Here is a 19,918-nt window from a genome sequence, read left to right on the forward strand (position 1 = left end):
TTTTCAGATTTTTTGCGTTCGCTCGCAAAACGTTTGCGTTCCCTTGAGAAACTTTCTGTTCCCTCACAAAAAAAAAATTCTGTTCTCTCGCAAAGATATTTGCGTTCTCCTGCAAAACTTTTGCGTTCCCTCGGGAAACTTTGCGTTCCCTCACAAAACTTTTGGGTTCCCACAAGAAACTTTGCGTTCCCTCCCAAACTTTTCCGTTCTCCTGCAAAACTTTTGCATTCCCTCACGAAACTTTGCGTTCCCTCACAAAACTTTTCCGTTCTCCTGCAAAACTTTTGCGTTCCCTCACGAAACTTTGCGGTGTTTCATGAAGATTTTTTTTGTTCTCTCGAAAATTTTTTGTTTTCTCTCAAAGATATTTGTTTTCATTTGCTTGCAAAATTTTTGCATTCTCTCGCGAAACTTTTGCGTTCCCTCGAGAAACTTTGCATTCCCTCACAAAACTTTTGTGTTCTCTCGCAAAACCAGTTGAGTTCGGACAAACACTTCCTGTTTACTTTACAGCTTGTAGTGGTTCATACAGCTCCATAAGTTGACAATGGAGCGGTTCATGGGGTTTTGTTTTGAACTTGGATGAAATAGTCAGTGCACGGCATGGCATGGTTTTGGGACATTATAAAATGCTTAATGTAAAACACTGGATGACTAAATTCAGTTCACACGTTATTAATAAAGTGTACAGACAAGCAGAATAGCCCATAATATGAACATAACCCAGTAAATTGCACTTTAAGCGTAGGCTATCCCTCATAGAAAGACAGTGGTATAAAAAGGCTGAATTCGGTATCCAGTTTATTAATAAATTATACATGAAAGCAGGTAAGCTCAGAAAAACAGAAGCATTTTTTTCCCATAAAGATAATGCAGCTTAATGAAGACGCTGATTAAAAAAAGACCAAATATGCTATAGAACTTATCAAAAATATATTCTGTGTACATGCAAGCAGATCAGCCCATATGAGCTGAATTACATTTTAAGCGTTTTCTTCCCAATAGAAAACGCGCTTAACGTGGCTTAATATAAGAACATTTTTTATTTTATTAAAAATAAAGGCTACTACAGGCAATCAATGCAGAAATCTATTAAGCCTGTGGTTCTCAAACCTTTTACAATGGTGTATCCACTTGGGCATTTAGCCTAACATTATTCTGAGTAGCCTACCCCCACTTAGACCGCAGTCACACCTTTTCCATTAAGGGACATTTTTGCTCTCTTAAATTGATTTTCAGGTGTATTTTTACTGTTATAGAGAAAAAGGTTTTCTAGCCTTATTAATTGTATGTCATGTTTTATGTCATAATCTTGACATTCCATTAAGTGTATTATTAAAATAATGAATAAAGCAAATAATGATGGCAAAACAAGTGATACCTGTAGATTCAAAACTAAAATCGCCAGTAGGTGGTGGCAAGTTACTGTCTAATGAGCAAGGCGAAGCATTCATTCATTCATTCATTCAGTAATGAAGCAAATGGTTGTAGTTATGATTGGGTTATTAATCATTACTGACTCTCCGAATCATTCAAAGCTGCAGATTCATTCACTAATGAAGCACTGCTGTTGCTTGGAGACGCACACCAGTTCTGTTGCGGATTTCATTAGAACTATTATTTTGTTATAAAATATAACAAACCATATTGAAAATATTGTGTTTAAAATGTAGGCTACATTTAAAATGTAAAATGTGCACTTAATATTGCCTTTTTTGTTGAATTGTTATATGAAATCAAAGTCACATTTGCAGTCTTTTGGACATTCAGGGAAAATTGCATTGTGGTAGGTTCCAGAGAGAAATAAGAACGTAACAGTGTTCGCTTTATACATTTTCTAATAATCTTTTATATTACTGAATCTTTAAACTGTATTCAAAATCAAATTATTCCCTACTGTAGGTGATGGAGTATTTTATGTTTCAGCGATTTGATCGCGCCGGTGCCTCATGCATACATATTCATTGCACTAAGCATTTTAGAATGTCCCAAAACCGAGCCTTAAACTATAAGCAAAGCTGACTGTATTTGAACTTGAGTCCAAGTTTAAAATAAAACTCAGCATTTTCTTTATGGTAAGAAAACACTTCTGTTCTTCTGGGTTTACCTGCTTTTATGTATCATTTATTAATAAACTGTATACCGAATTCTGCTATTTTATACCACTGTCTAAGTCCATTAATTAAGCGTTTTCTTTCTATGAGGTATAGCCTACGCTTAAAGTGCAATTTACCAGGTTACGTTCATTTTCTGGGCTATTCTGCTTGTCTGTATGCTTTATTAATAAGGTGTGAACTGAATTTAGTCATCCAGTGTTTTTTATTAAGCGTTTTAGAATGTCCCAGAACCGTGCCTTAATAAGCATGAACTGACTATTTCGTCCAAGTTCAAAACAAAACTCTATGAACCCCTCCATTGTGAACTTATGGAGCTGTATGAACCACTACAAGCTGTAAAGTAAACAGGAAGTGTTTGTATGAACTCAACTGGTTTTGCGAGAGAACGCAAAAGTTTTGCGAGGGAACGCAAATGTTTTGCCAGGGAACGCAAATATCTTTGTGAGAGAACACAAAAGTTTTGCGAGGGAGCACAAAGATTTGCGAGGGAACGCAAAAGTTTTGTGAGAGAACGCAAAAAATTCTGAAAAATATTTTTTCTTCCCACCCCAAATTTTTTCACTCACTCTGATTTTTTTCCACCACCATGACCCTTTAGGTGCTCCTTAGCCACTTTTAGAGTATGAGCCAAAACGCGCCGTTTTTGTCTTTGTCCCTTTAAATGCATATAAGCTGGTGCTCCCGCCTCAGTTCTCAGTTACTAGTGAGAATTGGTTCCTTAAAAAAAAGTGTAACTATATAGGAGGTCTGAGACTTTCTAGTATTCTGCTCAGAGAATTCCATCACACTCTTTTGTTCTTTCCTTCGACATCCGATTGCTCAGATCAGGCATGTGCGGTGGAATTTTTGAAAATCTGCAACATGCTATTTTGCATTAATGTGTTTTATGCCCTCCACTAACACTTTCATGAAATATGCTGAAAGAAATTGTGCAAACAATCAGTAAATATTTATATTTGTTTGAATGTTGTGGATAGGGTATACACACAAGGCACATTTGATATTTTAAAAAGATGCAGTTATGTGTTATATATATTTATATAAGGCCTAATCAAAGGCATTTTGACAAGTCTAACAATAGAGACCCAAGAGACTTTCTGCAATTATGCACACACACAAACATGCATACATAACCACACACCCTTCCCTGTGGATGCTCCTTTCCTTGTGCACATACAGTCTCTCTGTTTCTTTCTCATGGCACAACCTACGCGTCTGCTTTTTTGTAATTTGAACAGTTAGCAGCTTTTTTAAAAAATATCTTCACATCTTGGTCTGTGTGAGATGTATCCTGTTAAACTGTTGTATGGCTTCACAAAGACTGTCACCTTCCTGCGTGTGTCAATATAATGAGAATGTGAATTAAAATGGACAGCCACCTGCCTGCTGTAGTTTCCAGCATCATTATTAGTGGCTGAGCCAGGGTAAGGCCAGGAGATGTTTGCTTTGGACTGATCTCCTTCATTGCACACAGGCATCTCTCTGGAATATCTCACATGGAGAAAAGACGAGCAATCTACACAGCATTGTGTGCTGGAGAACTCAAATATTTAGTGAGGATATTTATGATAAAGTCTTCTTATCTTTTCTGGATTTATTGCTCAATCCATTCAGTTTACGTCACAAAAATATTTACTATATAACAGTTAGTATTAGTAAAATTGCTATTTAACATGTATTACTATTTAAGGACTCCATTAACATGTTAGCTACAAAAACTGTGATTAATTGTGATTACATTACATTTGTTATAAAATGATAATAACACTTTAATAAATATGTAATAACTGCAATTGACTTAAACATTTAATACCATAGTTGTGTTTAACACTTTTATTTAATTTGACTTTCTTGTTTGATTTTTAAATACTACTCATTACATTACTCAAATTGATTTGTGTATACAATATGTTCAAGTCAGAACATCAATTAAAAAAAAAAATACTTTCATGTTATAATAACATAATAACTCATAATTTAATATGAAATTAATGTAAATACATTTAAATTTATTGTCTATTTTATGCCACTGCTCCAACATCTGGAAACCTGAGAACTACACTGCATTTCAGTTGAAATGCAAACCCCTGAAGCTTCCTAGTCTTCTGTTTTAATATGAAACCATTATGTGGTAGTACTTCACAGTCGCATATGATAAGTGGAGTTTAAATGCAGTTTAAATGTGTTTTACACAACATTAAAGTTTATTAAGGAATAATGGGCCATTCACTGTAATGTAGGCTCATACTGCTTAACATTCAGCTCTGGATACTCGAGGCCTGCATTCTTAAGCAGAGATGTGGACACATTTAGACATCAATTAAGATCCTTATCCGTCCTTTTAGAGTGCTTCATTTTAATATTTATGTGATGGTTTGAAGTTGTTCCATGGCAGTGTAAGCCTCAACCACATGAAGTAAAGAATAGCTAACATGGGTGCAGCATACTTTTTAATTGTCTGGGAATTTGAACCGCCAATCTTTTTAAGCACTCCACCACTGTCTCAGCCAATAGAGTGATGACGTATACTTGTAGGTCAGCCCAGAAGTTTGCATCAGCTTGGTTCCCTCAACAAAGACCCAGTAGGATTTTTCCATTGGCCTTTAGATTATTTCACACAATAAGCTTTTTGATCAGCAAAAGTTAGTGATTCTTACACACTGTTTATTATGAATCTTCAAAAATGAACATAACTTTTATGGATTATGATGCCTAAATACAATTGCCAGATCTAAAAATCTCAAATGTAAACTATAAATGAACTACACCACAGTCACATGACTTCAGCATCACCACCAATTACCTTCTGCAAACTCTTTAAGTCTTTATTTAACAAACCTTTTTAGACACTTGTTAGCAATCACATCTTTCAAGATTAGTAAAAGCTTAAAATATTGCAGTGTTATTTTTTCAATGAAAAAAAAAAAAATATCTTGAGCATGTGTTCACCACAGACTTTATATCAGCCTATATATATATATATATATATATATATATATATATATATATATATATATATATATATTAGGGCTGGGCAAGTTAACGCCTTATCTCGTTGACACATTAATTGTTTAACTCCGACAATTATTTTATTGTGCATTGACACATTAATGCCTTATCTCGTTGACACATTAATTGCTCACTGTCCCTGAATACACACAGACCAACCAGGGTTCACAGGAGGGGTGGGATGTTGATCAGTGCTGGCTTGGGATGAGTGACATCACGCATCTCAACCAATGAGAGCATTTGGGAAGGGCCTAAGACTGCATCAGTGCTAACATGAATGACCCCAATCAATTTATTTAGGCTCTTATTCTCCCGCATCCCACACACACACAAGTCTCTACCCGCCCGCACCAGCACTCGACTCGCCCATCAAGAGTTGTCCCGTGACGCACTCTGCTGTGTTAGGTCCCGCAACAGTGCAGGTCTCTAATAGGAAGGTGCCTGTTATAATGTTATGATGGAGGCTTAGGACTCTGAGCATAACTTGTTTTTCTTTAACAAACTGAATATTTTTCTATAAAAAATTTTTTTATTGTGCATTGAAATATTGCTTGTTTTATATTTAATTTGATTACATTAAAGGGAAGTAGTGGCCTGATGGTTAGAGAGTTTGACTCCTAACCCTAAGGTTGTGGGTTCGAGTCTTGGGCTGGCAATACCATGACTGAGGTGCCCTTGAGCAAGGCACCGAACCCCCAACTGCTCCCCGGGTGCCGCAGCATAAAATGAAGAGCACGAATTCTGAGTATGGGTCACCATACTTGGCTGTATGTCACGGCGCTATTTAATGTTATAAGTTGAGATTTACAAGAAACATTTTAACTGTTACTGTGTAAAAGGAATACTGCTGTAAAAAAAGCATCTTATTTGTTTAAAGTGTTTGCAAACCAAATGTTATTGCACTTTTGTTCATATAGCAGTACTTATTTAAATGAAAAAAAAGTGCACACACTACTTTTGAATGCATTATTGAATTTTGTGCATAAAAAAAAAAAAAAAAAAAATGTCCACACAGGAGTCAACAACAGGCTCATATGATTACTTTCACACATCCAATACATCAATAATGTTGTGTGCTCTGTGTATGTTTCTCAGTGAAAACTGATGGATGTTCCTTTTCATTCAAAACGCTGGTTAAATATTTTATATCTGGAACATATACATTTTTTATAAAAAAAAAAAATAATAATAATAATAAAAAAAATACACAATACTCCTACAATAATGTCTATTTATCAGAACAAATCAATTTCTCTACCATTTGTCTCAGAGTCAGAACAGACAATAAATTTGTTTATTTTTTTATTCTCTTGTCATCTGTAACAATAACAGCAACAGCGGAGAATGCTTTGGGTCTGATTGTTGTATGCCATAAATTAATCAAAGCATCAGAACAGATCGAGAACTAAGAGCAGATTTAAGTAGTGCAATCTGTGAGCACTTCAGCATGATCAAAGTATTCGACAAATCACCACTAATCAATCCACACAATCTCAAATCAACCGAAATACACAAACAGCATCACAGCATTGTAGGAAGAATGACATGAAAATGAGATATAAATGCTAGAGAACTGACACTGGGGAACTTTTGTCACCTCACACCTCACAAAATATATATATATATTTTTTTTTCATGGCATATGATCCATTGGTAAGCTCTGTTCCAAAACCTAGTGGACTGCCTTCACAAAAATGTATATACAAGTTGTATACAAGTTGAGTAGTACAATACACCAATGAGAAGGAATATTTATTTGGCTATTTATTACATGAGATTTTACTTTCCTGGTCTCTCTTTCAGTCTATCTATCTTGGCCCTTATGGTTTTGCCTCATCAGCAGGAGTAGTTTACATGTGCAATCGGCTGATTTGTCAAGGGTAACTCCAGAAGATTCTGATAGACACTTGGCAAATCACCCAGTTGATCTAAAATATCGACCGGCCACAAAAAGTCATTACACACAATAATGGTAGGCAGGACCTTGAGTATGTGACTTAATTAGGTTTCAAATGCCATCAAATGTGTTCTCAGAGGCACAGAAAGACCTGAGTTTTAAAATGGTTGAAGATTCTTTGCAATTGACAACAATTTCTCTTGCTACTAACCTTAATATCTAAGTTGATTACGGGTTTATTTGCAGTTCTACTGGAATAAGATGGTATTAATTTACATGCTGTTGGTAAACATTTCAGTTTTGGAGATTAGTCAGGATTAGTCATAAACAGATTTGTGTGCTTCTGCCACAATTTGTGCCCTAGTAATCATGTAAAGGGGGCAAAAAATTGACATTTTAACCAATAGCTGTATGACTCTTCCTAAAAAGATTATTTTGAAAAATACCTGCATATGCTTTGTGTTCCCAGCAGGAGAGCAGTGTGAGCAAGAAAAGCTGGTCTGTGGGTGGTTGATAATTCTGTGTGATCTCATTTGTATTTGTAGGCATGCGACTTTAGAGACAATCATTGAGGTTCATAATAGTGAATTCAAAGATTTCATAGGTTGATTTTTATTTATTTATTTATTTTATAATACATGATGTTACTTAAATGTTTATAATTATATATGTCCACATTTATTTAATTTATTTTAATATATTTAAGTATTTCTAAATACTGGTCTAAACCAATGTCAGTACAAAAACACAAATCTGTAAATCAGTGAAACAATGCATATAACAAACATGATTTATATGTTCCATACTTATTCAGCATTGATGATTAAATTCATTCATGCAAAGAGCGCAAGTGACTACTTTTATTAGCCTGTCTTGATTCCATTTCCAAATAAAAGTGTCATTAATGTATTTCTCTAAAAAGACTTTAGTACTTGTCAATATTTTGCTGTGCTGTTGTGTATTGCAGCGTTTCTTTCCTATTTTAGATTTATTATTATATTGTTGTTGTTTTGAGCTCAGATATTTTCTGTTCTGTTTGCCATTGAAATGTGTGAATTTAATGCCATAATGGAAGGAAAGTATATTATGTGTCAAAAAGCAGAAGTCTGATAATAAATTTGACTTCTTGTCCCAGAAAACAAAGATCTCCACGTATGATAAGATGTGGGAGTTCATGAGCAGTCGAAGACATTCGGTGATGGTGAAGAGCATCGAGGAAGGAATTGAACGTGTACTCACCTCAGATTATGCTTTCCTTATGGAGTCCACCACCATTGAATTTGTCACTCAGCGCAACTGCAACCTCACACAGATCGGAGGCCTCATAGACTCCAAGGCCTATGGGGTTGGCACCCCAATGGGTAAGGCATATTTATCAGTCTTATTTGAATAATTTATCAGTTTACATTTACTTGACAACTGAATTGAATTTATAACTGCATTATAGTTTCATGTTTTAAGCTTACACTGAATAAAATGCTAACATATAAATTATCTGGATTCATTCAAGTCAAACAATTTTATATTGCTGAATCAATCTAACACACATGTTAATTTATAGCACTAAAACTACTTTATATGGTTTAAATCAGGTAGAAATATTTTGCATTTTACCACTTTTTGCAGTCAATATGATTTGTTAATTGCATGTCCTTTTATTACTAGGCACATAGCCATTTAGTCACCTTTATTTATATAGCGCTTTATACAAAACAAATTGTGTCAAAGCAACTGAACAACATTAATTAGGAAAACAGTGTGTCAATAATGCAAAATGACAGTTAAAGCAGTTCATCATTGAATTCAGTGATTTCATCATTCAGCTTAGTTCAGTTTAAATAGTATCTGTGCAATCATTTGCATTCAAGTCAACGATATCGCTGTAAATGAAGTGTCCCCAACTAAGCAAGCCAGAGGCAACAGTGACAAGGAACCAAAACTCCATCTGTGACAGAACGGAGAAAGAAAAAACCTTGGGAGAAACCAGGCTCAGTCAGGGGGCCAGTTCTCCTCTGACCAGACGAAACCATTTAATTATTTTAATTTTTAAATTTACATCAGGATTTACTCTTTTTTTTTTTTTTTTTTAAATTTGCTTTTAAAATATGATCGATATCTGGATGGTACCTAAAATCCAGGTTTAATCTTATACCCCCAAAACAGTGATCGCTAATCCTACAGTGTTTTTTTAATTGTCAATCAATATCCCGAGGAATGGCTGCTGCAGATATTCATTTCACTGCCCTAATAAATAATCAGTCATCTATTTGCCAAGAGCTAAGCAAATCTGCATATTCAAATGAAAACAATTTCTATTGTGCCAAAATACATAGTCTCAGCAGCATTAACTTTCAAAAAAATATCCGTCGTACACCTCAACGAAAACATGAATCATTTGAACAGACTGATTGAAATGAGAAACACAGTCATTTATCAACACATCTCTGCCATGCAGAAGTGTATGCAGCACTGACGCAAATCTTCATTTCATTTTGATTAATGACTGTCTGGCTCTGTCAGTGAAGGTGAAGCAGTTGAGGTTAGCATCTCTGAACGCAGCTTAGCGGCTCAGTGAATGTGCAGAAATGCGGACCCCGAGGCAAACGTGCATGAAATAGATGAATGGATGAGATGAATAAATGCAAAGAGAAACTGTAAGGTGTTTCCCCCTGTGCATAAGATTATCATTCTCAGTAGCAGATTATCTTAATTCTTTTAAACATGCGGCTGCGGGCTGTGTCAGCAGCAGAAATTTAGAAGATAATGTAAGAAGAAATAACTGTCCTCAGTTGAGAGAGAGAGAGAGAGAGAGAGAGAGAGAGTGAGAGAGAGAGAGAGAGTATTTAGAGAGAGAGAGAGAGAGAGAGAGAGAGAGAGAGTATTTTAAGATTTGAAGTACACTACAAATACAAGTATATATATATATATATATATAGAAATATATATATGTATGTAACACTATTGTTTTTTTTTTTGTTTTGTTTTGTTTGTTTTTTTATTACTCACTGCTTTCAAATGTAATATTATTACTTTACTTATTACTTCCTGTCAACAGTGATTCATTACTTTTTTTATTACACTCCACAAAATCGGTAATGGTGCCCTTTCTCCAATTCAGACTTCATATGTGCACATCTTTCTGAATATTTCTTCAGACAGAATCATCATTTCTATTCATTTTCTAGTGAATAACCTGATCTGATGAGCATTAGCCGCTTCCAGCACTTTAACAATTAGCTTTTTATAAAATGCTACACATAACATATTTCCTCCTCATTGTAGGACCAAAACCGAAATTTCCTATACTTCCCACGTGTGAAGTTGGAATTACTTGTTTTTATATAAATAATAGGACAAATAATAGGAATGATGGTGGACAGCCCATTCATGAGTTCATTCTTGCCTGTTTCTTGAGGAACTCATATTTAGTCTAAAATGTATAGAATTAATGTTTAATATTTAACAGGTTTTGAGTAAGTTGTAGCGTCCCATTCATTGGTAACCATATAAACATTCACTGCATCTAAATATTCTTTCTCTCCTCCGCCATGTTTAAAGTTTATGGCCCACTCAACAATGGCCTATTCATGTCCAATTTCCAACTAGGAAACTCATATTTACGATTATTCCGATAGCATGTGATTAATCTCAGAAATTGTCACATGTAGCTTGATGTTAATGGCAGCTAATGCAGCTGTTACCCAGGTGCAATTATTTTTCATGTTTGTACATGTATGTTGTCAATATTCGCGCAAGATTCTAGAAAGACTTTTGATAATAGTTGGGAATAATGTATATCAAGATCAAAGGGATGTGGGTGGACAAGCCTTTAATGCAAGAGTGCGTAATGCCACGATTTACATTTGACAACAATGTTCTTGTCAAATTTGACTATTATGAAAATGGATCTAGAGATGAGTGGATTGCTGGATTTCAAATCAGTGGGCGTGAGGCAACAAAAGTAACACTGAATAGATATTTTATGGATGGTAACTGTAATATTGCTGAAATCTTATTTGTAGTTAGTTACACTACTAGTTCCTGGGGAAAGTAATATTATTACTAGTAATATGTTGCTTCTACATGTTGCTTCAGCATGCGATCATATCGGATATAAAACAGTGTGATCCATTACATGCAGAATTGCTTTGAAAGGACCAAAATAACCAAGAAAGGATAAGGCAACTTAATGTAAGATCAAAAGCTATTTGGCCACCTCTGAAGCCTGATTCCTCTGCCTCAAGCTCCAAGTCAATCAGCCAAATGAATGTAAAATGTTAGCTTTGTTTCACTCATTCAGTGTACTGTGTATGCACTGGTGTGTTGTGTTCAGTATTATGTGGCTTTGTGTGTCTAATATGTTCATTCAATTTTGAAGTAGAGATTAATCTGCCTGCAGATTGGACACTTGCCCAGAAGCTTCCCACTACCTGGCATATGCCACTAACTGTGCATGTATTATAGTAAAAGACACCTTAAAATATATTCTTATTCCAATTGGAATGCCATATAATAAGCTTTTGGTAAAGTTATAAAAAAAAAGTGTATGAAGATGTTAATGAGATGTAATGATAGGATGACATCATGTCCTGACTAGAAACGAAACAAGAAGTTTCCACACTGAACGAGACAATGAAGCATATAACAACATAACAGCAAAGAAGAAAAAAAAAACATTTAAGTAGTTTGGTCTATGCCTTAGTAGTTTTTTAACTGCTACTATGTAAAAGGAACACTGCTGTGTAAAAAAAAAAAAAAAAAAATTGCTTAAACTGTTTGCAAACCAAATGCTATTGCGCTTTTGTTCATATAGCAGTACTTTTAAATGAAGAAGTGCACAATACACTACTTTTGAATTCATTATTGAATTTTGTGCATAACAATGCGATTAATACATTTAATTGTTGCCCAGCCCACACAAAAGCAACATATTATTTAAATAATTATGCTAATAATAATATTCCCCTCTGTCATAGATTTCACTTTTGATGTTGATCAGGGACGGACTGGGAGTGAAAAACGGCCCTGGATTTTCTCCCAAATAGGCTCACCAAAACTACAAACAGTCACTACAGTCTCACATTATTACAGCAATTCTGTCGCATTTATGCCAAATAACATCACAAAACCCATGGTGACCCTGCTGACAAAAACAATCAAAACCATCACAGAAAATGATTTCAACTACAAATACCACTACAAACCATCAACTTTCAACCATTAAAACCATTAAATAATGGTATCATGTAGTGTGTTTTTAGGGACATATTACATTAGGATTTTATGGTTTTAACAAAAGCCACCAACAGAAGGCAACCAATTAACAGTAGAGACCAACAGGCACCATTACAGTTTCCATTAAAACCAACGGAATTTCATTACAACCAGTAAAACCATTACAAATTATGTGATGGTTCATAATTATTTTTTTTTTTTCAGTAGGGGATTGAAATAAATGTATTATTGTATGAACTAAAATACTTGAAATCTATAGAAAAAGAGCAGAATGCAAAATGTATAATATGACAATAATAAGCATAAACCTAGAATCTAGAAAACTGAAACAACAGAATTCTTCAATTTGAGAATTCACACGTCTCTCTCTCGCTCTCTCTGTGTGTGTGTGTGTGTGTGTGACGATGTGACGTAGTAAATAGCAGTGAACGTTCGGACTAGGGCCGGGGTGTCCTGGGATTTTAATATAGTGCTCATAGGCTATATGCTCTATAGTAGGAATGGGCAACTTTGATAGTAACGAGGGCCAACATTTTTTCTCCTTTATACCAAGGGCCAGATTAATAAATAAAAGTTCACACACCTTTTACACCGTCTTACTCAATTTCCTTTTTATTGAAGAAAATTAGTATAATTAATGTAATTTGTTTTTAAAGATTTTATTAACTATAAAACGTGTGCAGTTAAGCTAATTCAGAAGGAAAACTTTGTTGTCAGCAATATAACCCCGACAAATAAACATTGTCTGTAAATTTGCAACAAACAAATGTAAACAGGTCCTATTTTTTATTACAGAACATTCTCAAAACAACGTAAGAGCACAGTTAAAAAGGGTTTATTAAAAATGAATAAATAAATAGTTATTCCAAATGGTACCTTAAAAACCGGGTAACTGCAGGATTTTTTTAATAAAACTTAAAAGCTTTAAAGACCTTTTAAGTCCTGCACTTCACATTTCATCCTTTAAACAATTTTTAATAAAAGGTAAGAGTCAAAAGTATTAATTATTATATGAATTTAAACAATTAGACTATTATTATTCAATTATTATATTAAATTAAATAAATATATCTTAGTGTCTTAATTGTTTTATAACAATATAACATTTTTATAATGCATTAGCTTTTTGTCTATCCACTGGTTCACATTTAAAAATATGTAGCAAAAATAGTAGCCGGGCTTATTGAAGCAAATTCGTTCTCTGCCAGCAGCGAGTTTCACTTTCGGAACTGCAGAAATATAGCAGTTTCCCCGGTAACCGCAGCACAAAGCAGCTTGCCTGCCTTTGAAACGTGCAGCGCTCAAGTTTATTCAGTGAAATCATAGCATTTTGAAATTTAATCTACATACTAATCTATATTGCAATTTTTGTCTTTCTGTCCCCGTATTTAAGACCTCTAATAATTAAGACTTTGTATCATTTTAGAGTTTTCGTGGCCTTAAATTTAAACGATTTAACTGAAGACTTTTTAAGGACCTGCGGAAACCCTAAGAACATAGTTCAGTGCAAACATTTCTGTTATGCATTTGGCAAAAAGCTTTTGTTGACAATGCATTTTACCTTTGAAATTTGAGGCAAGTGCAATTCTGGCGTCCCTGTTGTAGTGGTGTGATGACGATTTAAATAACAGATTTCCAAACACTCCAAACATATTGAACTTAGAAAAAAGATAAGCTGTTTACCATCTTGACTGGAAAATGCTGTTTTCATGGTCAGTTTTTTATTTATTATTTGCTAATATTAGTGAAAGAAATTAATATGGGGAGCGGCTGGAAACTAGCGACCTCTCCTGGTTGAAGATAGTATTAAACTGAAAGCAATCTTTATGTGACTTACATTTCAAATATTTTAAAATTGATCATCCGAGTCTAAAATGATCCAGCGGGCCGTACTAAAAGACATTGCAGGCCATATACGGCAGTTTCGATTTCTTATAAGCAAAAATAGATTGCATTTGGCGTCCCCTTTTGTCGGCTGTCAACGACACTTTATCTGACACTTTTTCTTTGATGATGAACCAGTCAGACTGACAGCCTTTGGATGGACAGCTGTTCTGGACTTCTCCATACTGTCCAGATAGCCAGTCCGCCCCTGATGTTGATAAAAAGCTGTCACTGGAACAGCACCCTAAGGTAGAAAACCTCAAATGTACATCTTTGTACCTTATTTACCCTTAAATATCTGTACATAGTAGTACCTAATTTGTACATATTAGTAGCTTTTGAAGGGTACCGCGCCAGTGACAGCTTTTTTTTTTCTGAGAGTTGTGTTATGTAGAAAAAACAATCTGGAAATACTTGTCATACACTGGTCAGTAAAGTTCCAGGGACAACTGAAAAATTCTCTGCATTACAACTGATAAACACTACATACACGGTTATCAAGTCATTAGACCGAGAGGAAGTAAATGTTCAAAGAGAACATTACTGAGCCTGTATTGCAGGGAATGTCAATACTTAGATGGTGAGAAATATTCTGATTAAAAGAAGGACAGCTACATTTCTTAACAGGGGAGCTGAATATTGATCCTCAGTCCTGATCAGTGATCTAGAGTCACATTCTACCGAATAATTGGACTTTTAAAATCTTGGAATAAAGTTAGGTTCATTTTGCAGTATGTTCTTACCAAGAACTGCTCATTTAGGAAGAGACTGTCTTACTGGCAAGTGAACTGATCAACTAAAGTTAGTTAGGTTTTTCAAAGTTCAACCAAAGGTGAAAATTCTGTCCTGAGTTACTCACCTTTATGTTGTTTCAAACTCATAAGACTTGTTTGCATATTTGAAACACAAATGAATATATTTTTAATGAAACCTGAGACATCAACCATATTTGATGTGCTGTATATTGTTGATTAATGTTTATATGTGACTAAAATCCTTCATCATATGAAGCGATTGTGTGTCTTCAGTAAAATTGATTGATTCATATGTATTTATTTTAACACATCTTATTAACTTTTGAACTTTAAAAGGACATCTTTTAAAGGACTTAACTTAGAAACCAAAGCTGAATATACAGTTTTTCCTGTGAATATCTAGATAGCCTAAGCGCCTTAAAAACAACACTGAGCATCTTGATGTCACTGACCTGAAAAGGCAAATCCAGTGAGCAGCTCTTTGTCAACACCAGCTTAAATCTGCAATGAAACAGAAGTAGCGACATATGTTTTCTTTTGTATAGTGATGTAAAAATGTAGGGTGGGTTTTGAGATGTGTGTTTAAGCTGACTAAATGACTGAAGGGTCCTGCATACATCACTCAAAAGATGTCTGTCGTTTTCACCAGAAGATCCAATTATTACATTTTGATTAAATTTTATGAGGCCAAAATGCTTAAAAAAATTAATAAAAATAAATAAATAAAGTGAAAGTGACGTGACATACAGCCAAATATGGTGACCCATACTCAGAATTTGTGCTCTGCATTTAACCCATCCAAGTGCACACACACACAGCAGTGAACACACACACGAGTTGGCAGCCATTTATGCTGCGGCACCCGGGGATCAGTTGGGGCTTCGGGGCCTTGCTCAAGGGCACATCATTAGTGGTGGTATTGCCAGAAGAATAGAACCCACAACCTTAAGGTTAAGAGTCAAACTCTCTAACCACTGGGCCACGGTTAAAATGATGAATTGTTGACAATAAGTTCTATAACGGGGGTCCTAAAAAGTATCGAACCGTGGTCTGTTTTGGACCCCAGCTTTATTCCAACAGGTCAAATGTTCCAGCGCATCAAAACAACGCTAGCAAGTACACCCAGCAAGCGCTCAGGGTCATTTATGGTAATGATCTTTTGGCTCTGTATCCTATAATATTTTGATCTAAAGCCAAACACACTACATTCTAGGCCTATTCATTCCATGTGTGTCGCTTCTCTCCCCTGATAAAAACTGAAAGTGCTGCAAGAGATGCAGATGACATGGTTAGCAAAATAAGTGGATACATTCACTAAAACACCACGTTAAAACGAGAATGCAGCAAATACGATTATTTGTATTTATCATATACTGTATGATTCCATTCAAATAAACCAGTAGATACTTACTTTAAGCAAAATATAAAATTGCTCTGAAAACCTGAAACCCCCTACACATCGCATAGCCTTGTGCCATAAATAGGTATCTAAATGTAAAAATAATAATAGTATTATTGATTATGTTTTTTATTGATTGATTGCTGTTGTGTTGTTGGGGAGTATTATCATCTTTGTTTGATATTTTTACTGTTTAGGAATTTTTTTTTTTTTTTTTTTTTTTACAAAGTTCTACTGCTACCCAAATGGAAATGTATAACCTTTTCAAATAAGTATTGTCTGCACCTCTGCTGGGAACGAAACATAGAGAGCAGACCTCTTGTAACTCTTGAATAGCCCTATTCTATAACATGCACTTAGAAAATAGATAAGGTGAATTTTCATTTCATGCCAACTTTAACATCCCACAACCTTCACAAGACTTTATTTCTGAATAGACTAGTGCATCCTGAATCGCAGATGTTTTAGAGAAGCCAGCCACTCTTTTCGTACGCAGTATGCATGAGATGGTCTGATTCATTGTTTATATGTAAGGCCGCTTTGAAACAACATAGACTATGAGAAAGTTCTATGCAAATAAATATGACTAGCTTGACTTGAACAGACTGCGGCCATGCCATCAGAGACTGAGTCTACCAAATAATTTACCCTGTAGCTATTTGAAAAAGGGACAGATGTTGAAACCGAAGCTCTGTCGCTGTAAGGCATGCTGTTTATAATTTTTAAACTTGTTAGCATTATTTCCTAATCTTGTTCCCTCTCTTTTACTCATTGTTTCCCATCCTCGTTCTCTATTACACTAGTAATAAAGTTGGCTGATCAAGGCAGCATGCTTTCCAGAAGGTGAATATTCATCCAGGTGTTCTGACACTATTGTGCTATAAACCATATAATCATTAATTGTCCATGTGTCAGGGACTAAACAGCCTAGAATATCTTAAACCAGCACACAGACCTCCAAACCATGAATGGATTAAGGTGGTATCCAGGCTTTTCCACATGGACAGCGAAATCCGGCTATCAAGTGCCTCGTCTTGCAGATATTAATGCTTTGTCACTCAGCAGGCTCAAATCTGTCAGGTATGCTGTCTAACAGACAACCCAGTGAGGGTGTTTTTAGCTTGGCAGTCGTGTGTCATGGGATTGCATTGTGTTGCACAAATGCAGGGCACATGAAAAAGGATGCATCATCACTCCCCTGTGTGCCATTCCCAGACAGCTCAGCACAGGCCATTTCCATTGCTAATCCTACCCTTTTGGAATCAGTTAACATAGGCCGACTGCATACAGGCACGCGTTTAGCATATATCTTGTTGACTTCAGCAGCACACAGTCAGCAGGATGAATTAATGTTGAAACTGTGATGGCTAGAGAAGCCCAAGTCTTTCTGGCAAGCATTCCTGCACTGGAACAGACAGGGCCAGTGTTCAAACCATCTGCGATTTGGTGTGTTGTTTAATTAGATGTTTAAATGAAAATATGTTAATTCTTGGCACAGATGAACGTCTGGTTTTATACTGAGACAGGTGAAAGTGACAAGCAGGTGAAATGCATGAAGTCCTCAAATCGGTGGCAGCGGTGTTTCAGGAAGGCAGTAGTCGCTGACAATCCACTGTAAATTCACATTCAGCTCTGCCTCTGTTCTGGTATGAAATAGCCACTTTTCCCTAACCTCCACGTCATTCTAAACCTGTATGATTGGAATGATTGGAACAGTATGTTTTGTTTTTTTTTTTTTTCTCTTTTCTTTCTCTTTAATTTGATTTTAACCCATTGACATTGAAAAATGTTTCAGCTGTTTTTCACCATACATAGTATCCTCTTTTTTGTTCCACAGAACACAGGTTTGGAATGACATGAGAATGACATGTCATTTCTTGTGAAAGAACAGCATTTTAGCCTTAAAAATAGTGCTTATTACTGAATATACTGTATTCTAATATACTTTAAATGCAATATATTGCAAACTGATTGTAATGTTTTTAGACAGCAAATTACATGTTAATTGCAATTAAATGAATATGTATTATAAATAATACTAAATGTAATTAACTGAACTTTTTTTTCTTTTTTTTAAAATACAGTAGTACCTATTACAGAAATAATACACTTTAAATTTTATATACTTAAGTGCAAATTGATTGTAAAGTTTCAGACAACTATTTGCATGTTCATTACAATTAAATGAAGATGTCTTATAATTTAATGCTATTAATAATGTAATTAATTGAGCTTACCTAAGTAGAACTTAAGTAAGGACTTAAGTACATATTTTTATATAATTTCATAATAGCTTCTATTAAAATATAAAGTGCATCTCTGAATGTTCTGACAAGCATTTAGGCCAAATTAATATCTAATTTAATTTCTATTAAAACTTTTATGTATTTAAATACATCGGAAATTACACATTTGTTTCAGTGTAGCTGCACTGAAATCACAACAAAAGATTAAAAACAATGTTTAAATATGAAACTTTTAATTAGACATTAATACAAAGTGCACTTTTAAAAGTGTAAGTGTTTTTGAATATAGTCATGAATGTACTTTAAGGGGCCATTCACATATCACATCTTTTGCGCACTTAAGTTTGTTATTTCAAATGTAGACAAGTCAAGTCACTTTTATTGTCACATCACCACAGCACATGTGATGTGACAATAAAAGTGACTTGACTTGTCTACATTTGAAATAACAAACTTAAGTGCGCAAAAGATGTGCGGCAAGTGCACACAAATAGAGAGCGACATGCATGCGATGCAAGGGGGAGTTTTCAGGAGTGATGATATTAATGCACCGAGGTCGAAGTGCTGCGAAGTGCTCTTTCGCCATACGTTCGGTCGATTTCTTTACTTTTGTCATACTTGCAATGGGAATAAAAAAATAAATAAATTGAGGAGTTTGAATGGGTGCAATAATAAAAATAAATAAATAAATAAATAACAAAAGTGTCCCTTGCGGGTCATTTTGACCCATATAGGAATTAATGGATTAATTAATTTATGAGAAAACTGCATTTTTTCATTACATTTGAATTATTATTATTATTTATTTTTTTTAGACAAAATTTTAGACAATCCAGTAAAGATTTATACCCAAACGAAGGGCTGAGACTACAGAATATCCCCAATGCAGAAAAAAAACTCTATATCACTTTAAAACAAACAAACACACGCACAAAAAAAAAAATTGTATTGTATATAATATCATAGAATAATTTTTTTTTTTTTTTGCTGAGATGAGTTAATTTTCCTTTTTTTTTTTTTTTTTTTTTTTTTTTTTGACACAGTTAGATTTGAGTGATGTGGTGGAGACCAATGAGTTTATATCATATTTATATTTAAAAACATATATATTATGTTTATTTCATATTTCTGAAAGTGTATGAATATACGTATGTTTAAGTTATAAATCAGTTAGATTTTTTTTTTTTTTTTTTTACAAAATATGGATTTTGTAATGTTTAAATGTAAATTTTAATCCATAAACAACCAAACTGAAGCCTAAAGATTATTTAATTTCTCATGTTTCAATTGTTTTGCTTAGTTAAAAATCTCCATAGGGTTCTATAGGCCCCTCTAGTGGCTGTTAAAATAAAATGCAATTTTATGTAATTTTTTGC

The 19,918-nt window shown here is 34.5% G+C and overlaps 1 protein-coding gene across 3 annotated transcripts in view; it reads left to right on the forward strand.

The window, feature by feature from the left end:
• Positions 1-19,918, forward strand: part of LOC109059203 (glutamate receptor ionotropic, kainate 2-like) — a 242,839-nt gene that overhangs the window by 206,347 nt on the left and 16,574 nt on the right. For all 3 annotated transcript variants that reach the window (XM_042755741.1, XM_042755742.1, XM_042755740.1), the window contains one exon: positions 8,159-8,384. In XM_042755741.1, coding sequence (XP_042611675.1) covers positions 8,159-8,384 — 226 coding nt within the window. The remainder of the gene's footprint in view (positions 1-8,158; positions 8,385-19,918) is intronic.

The sequence above is a fragment of the Cyprinus carpio genome, unplaced genomic scaffold, assembly GCF_018340385.1.
Source record: "Cyprinus carpio isolate SPL01 unplaced genomic scaffold, ASM1834038v1 S000006746, whole genome shotgun sequence".
NCBI lineage: Eukaryota > Metazoa > Chordata > Actinopteri > Cypriniformes > Cyprinidae > Cyprinus > Cyprinus carpio.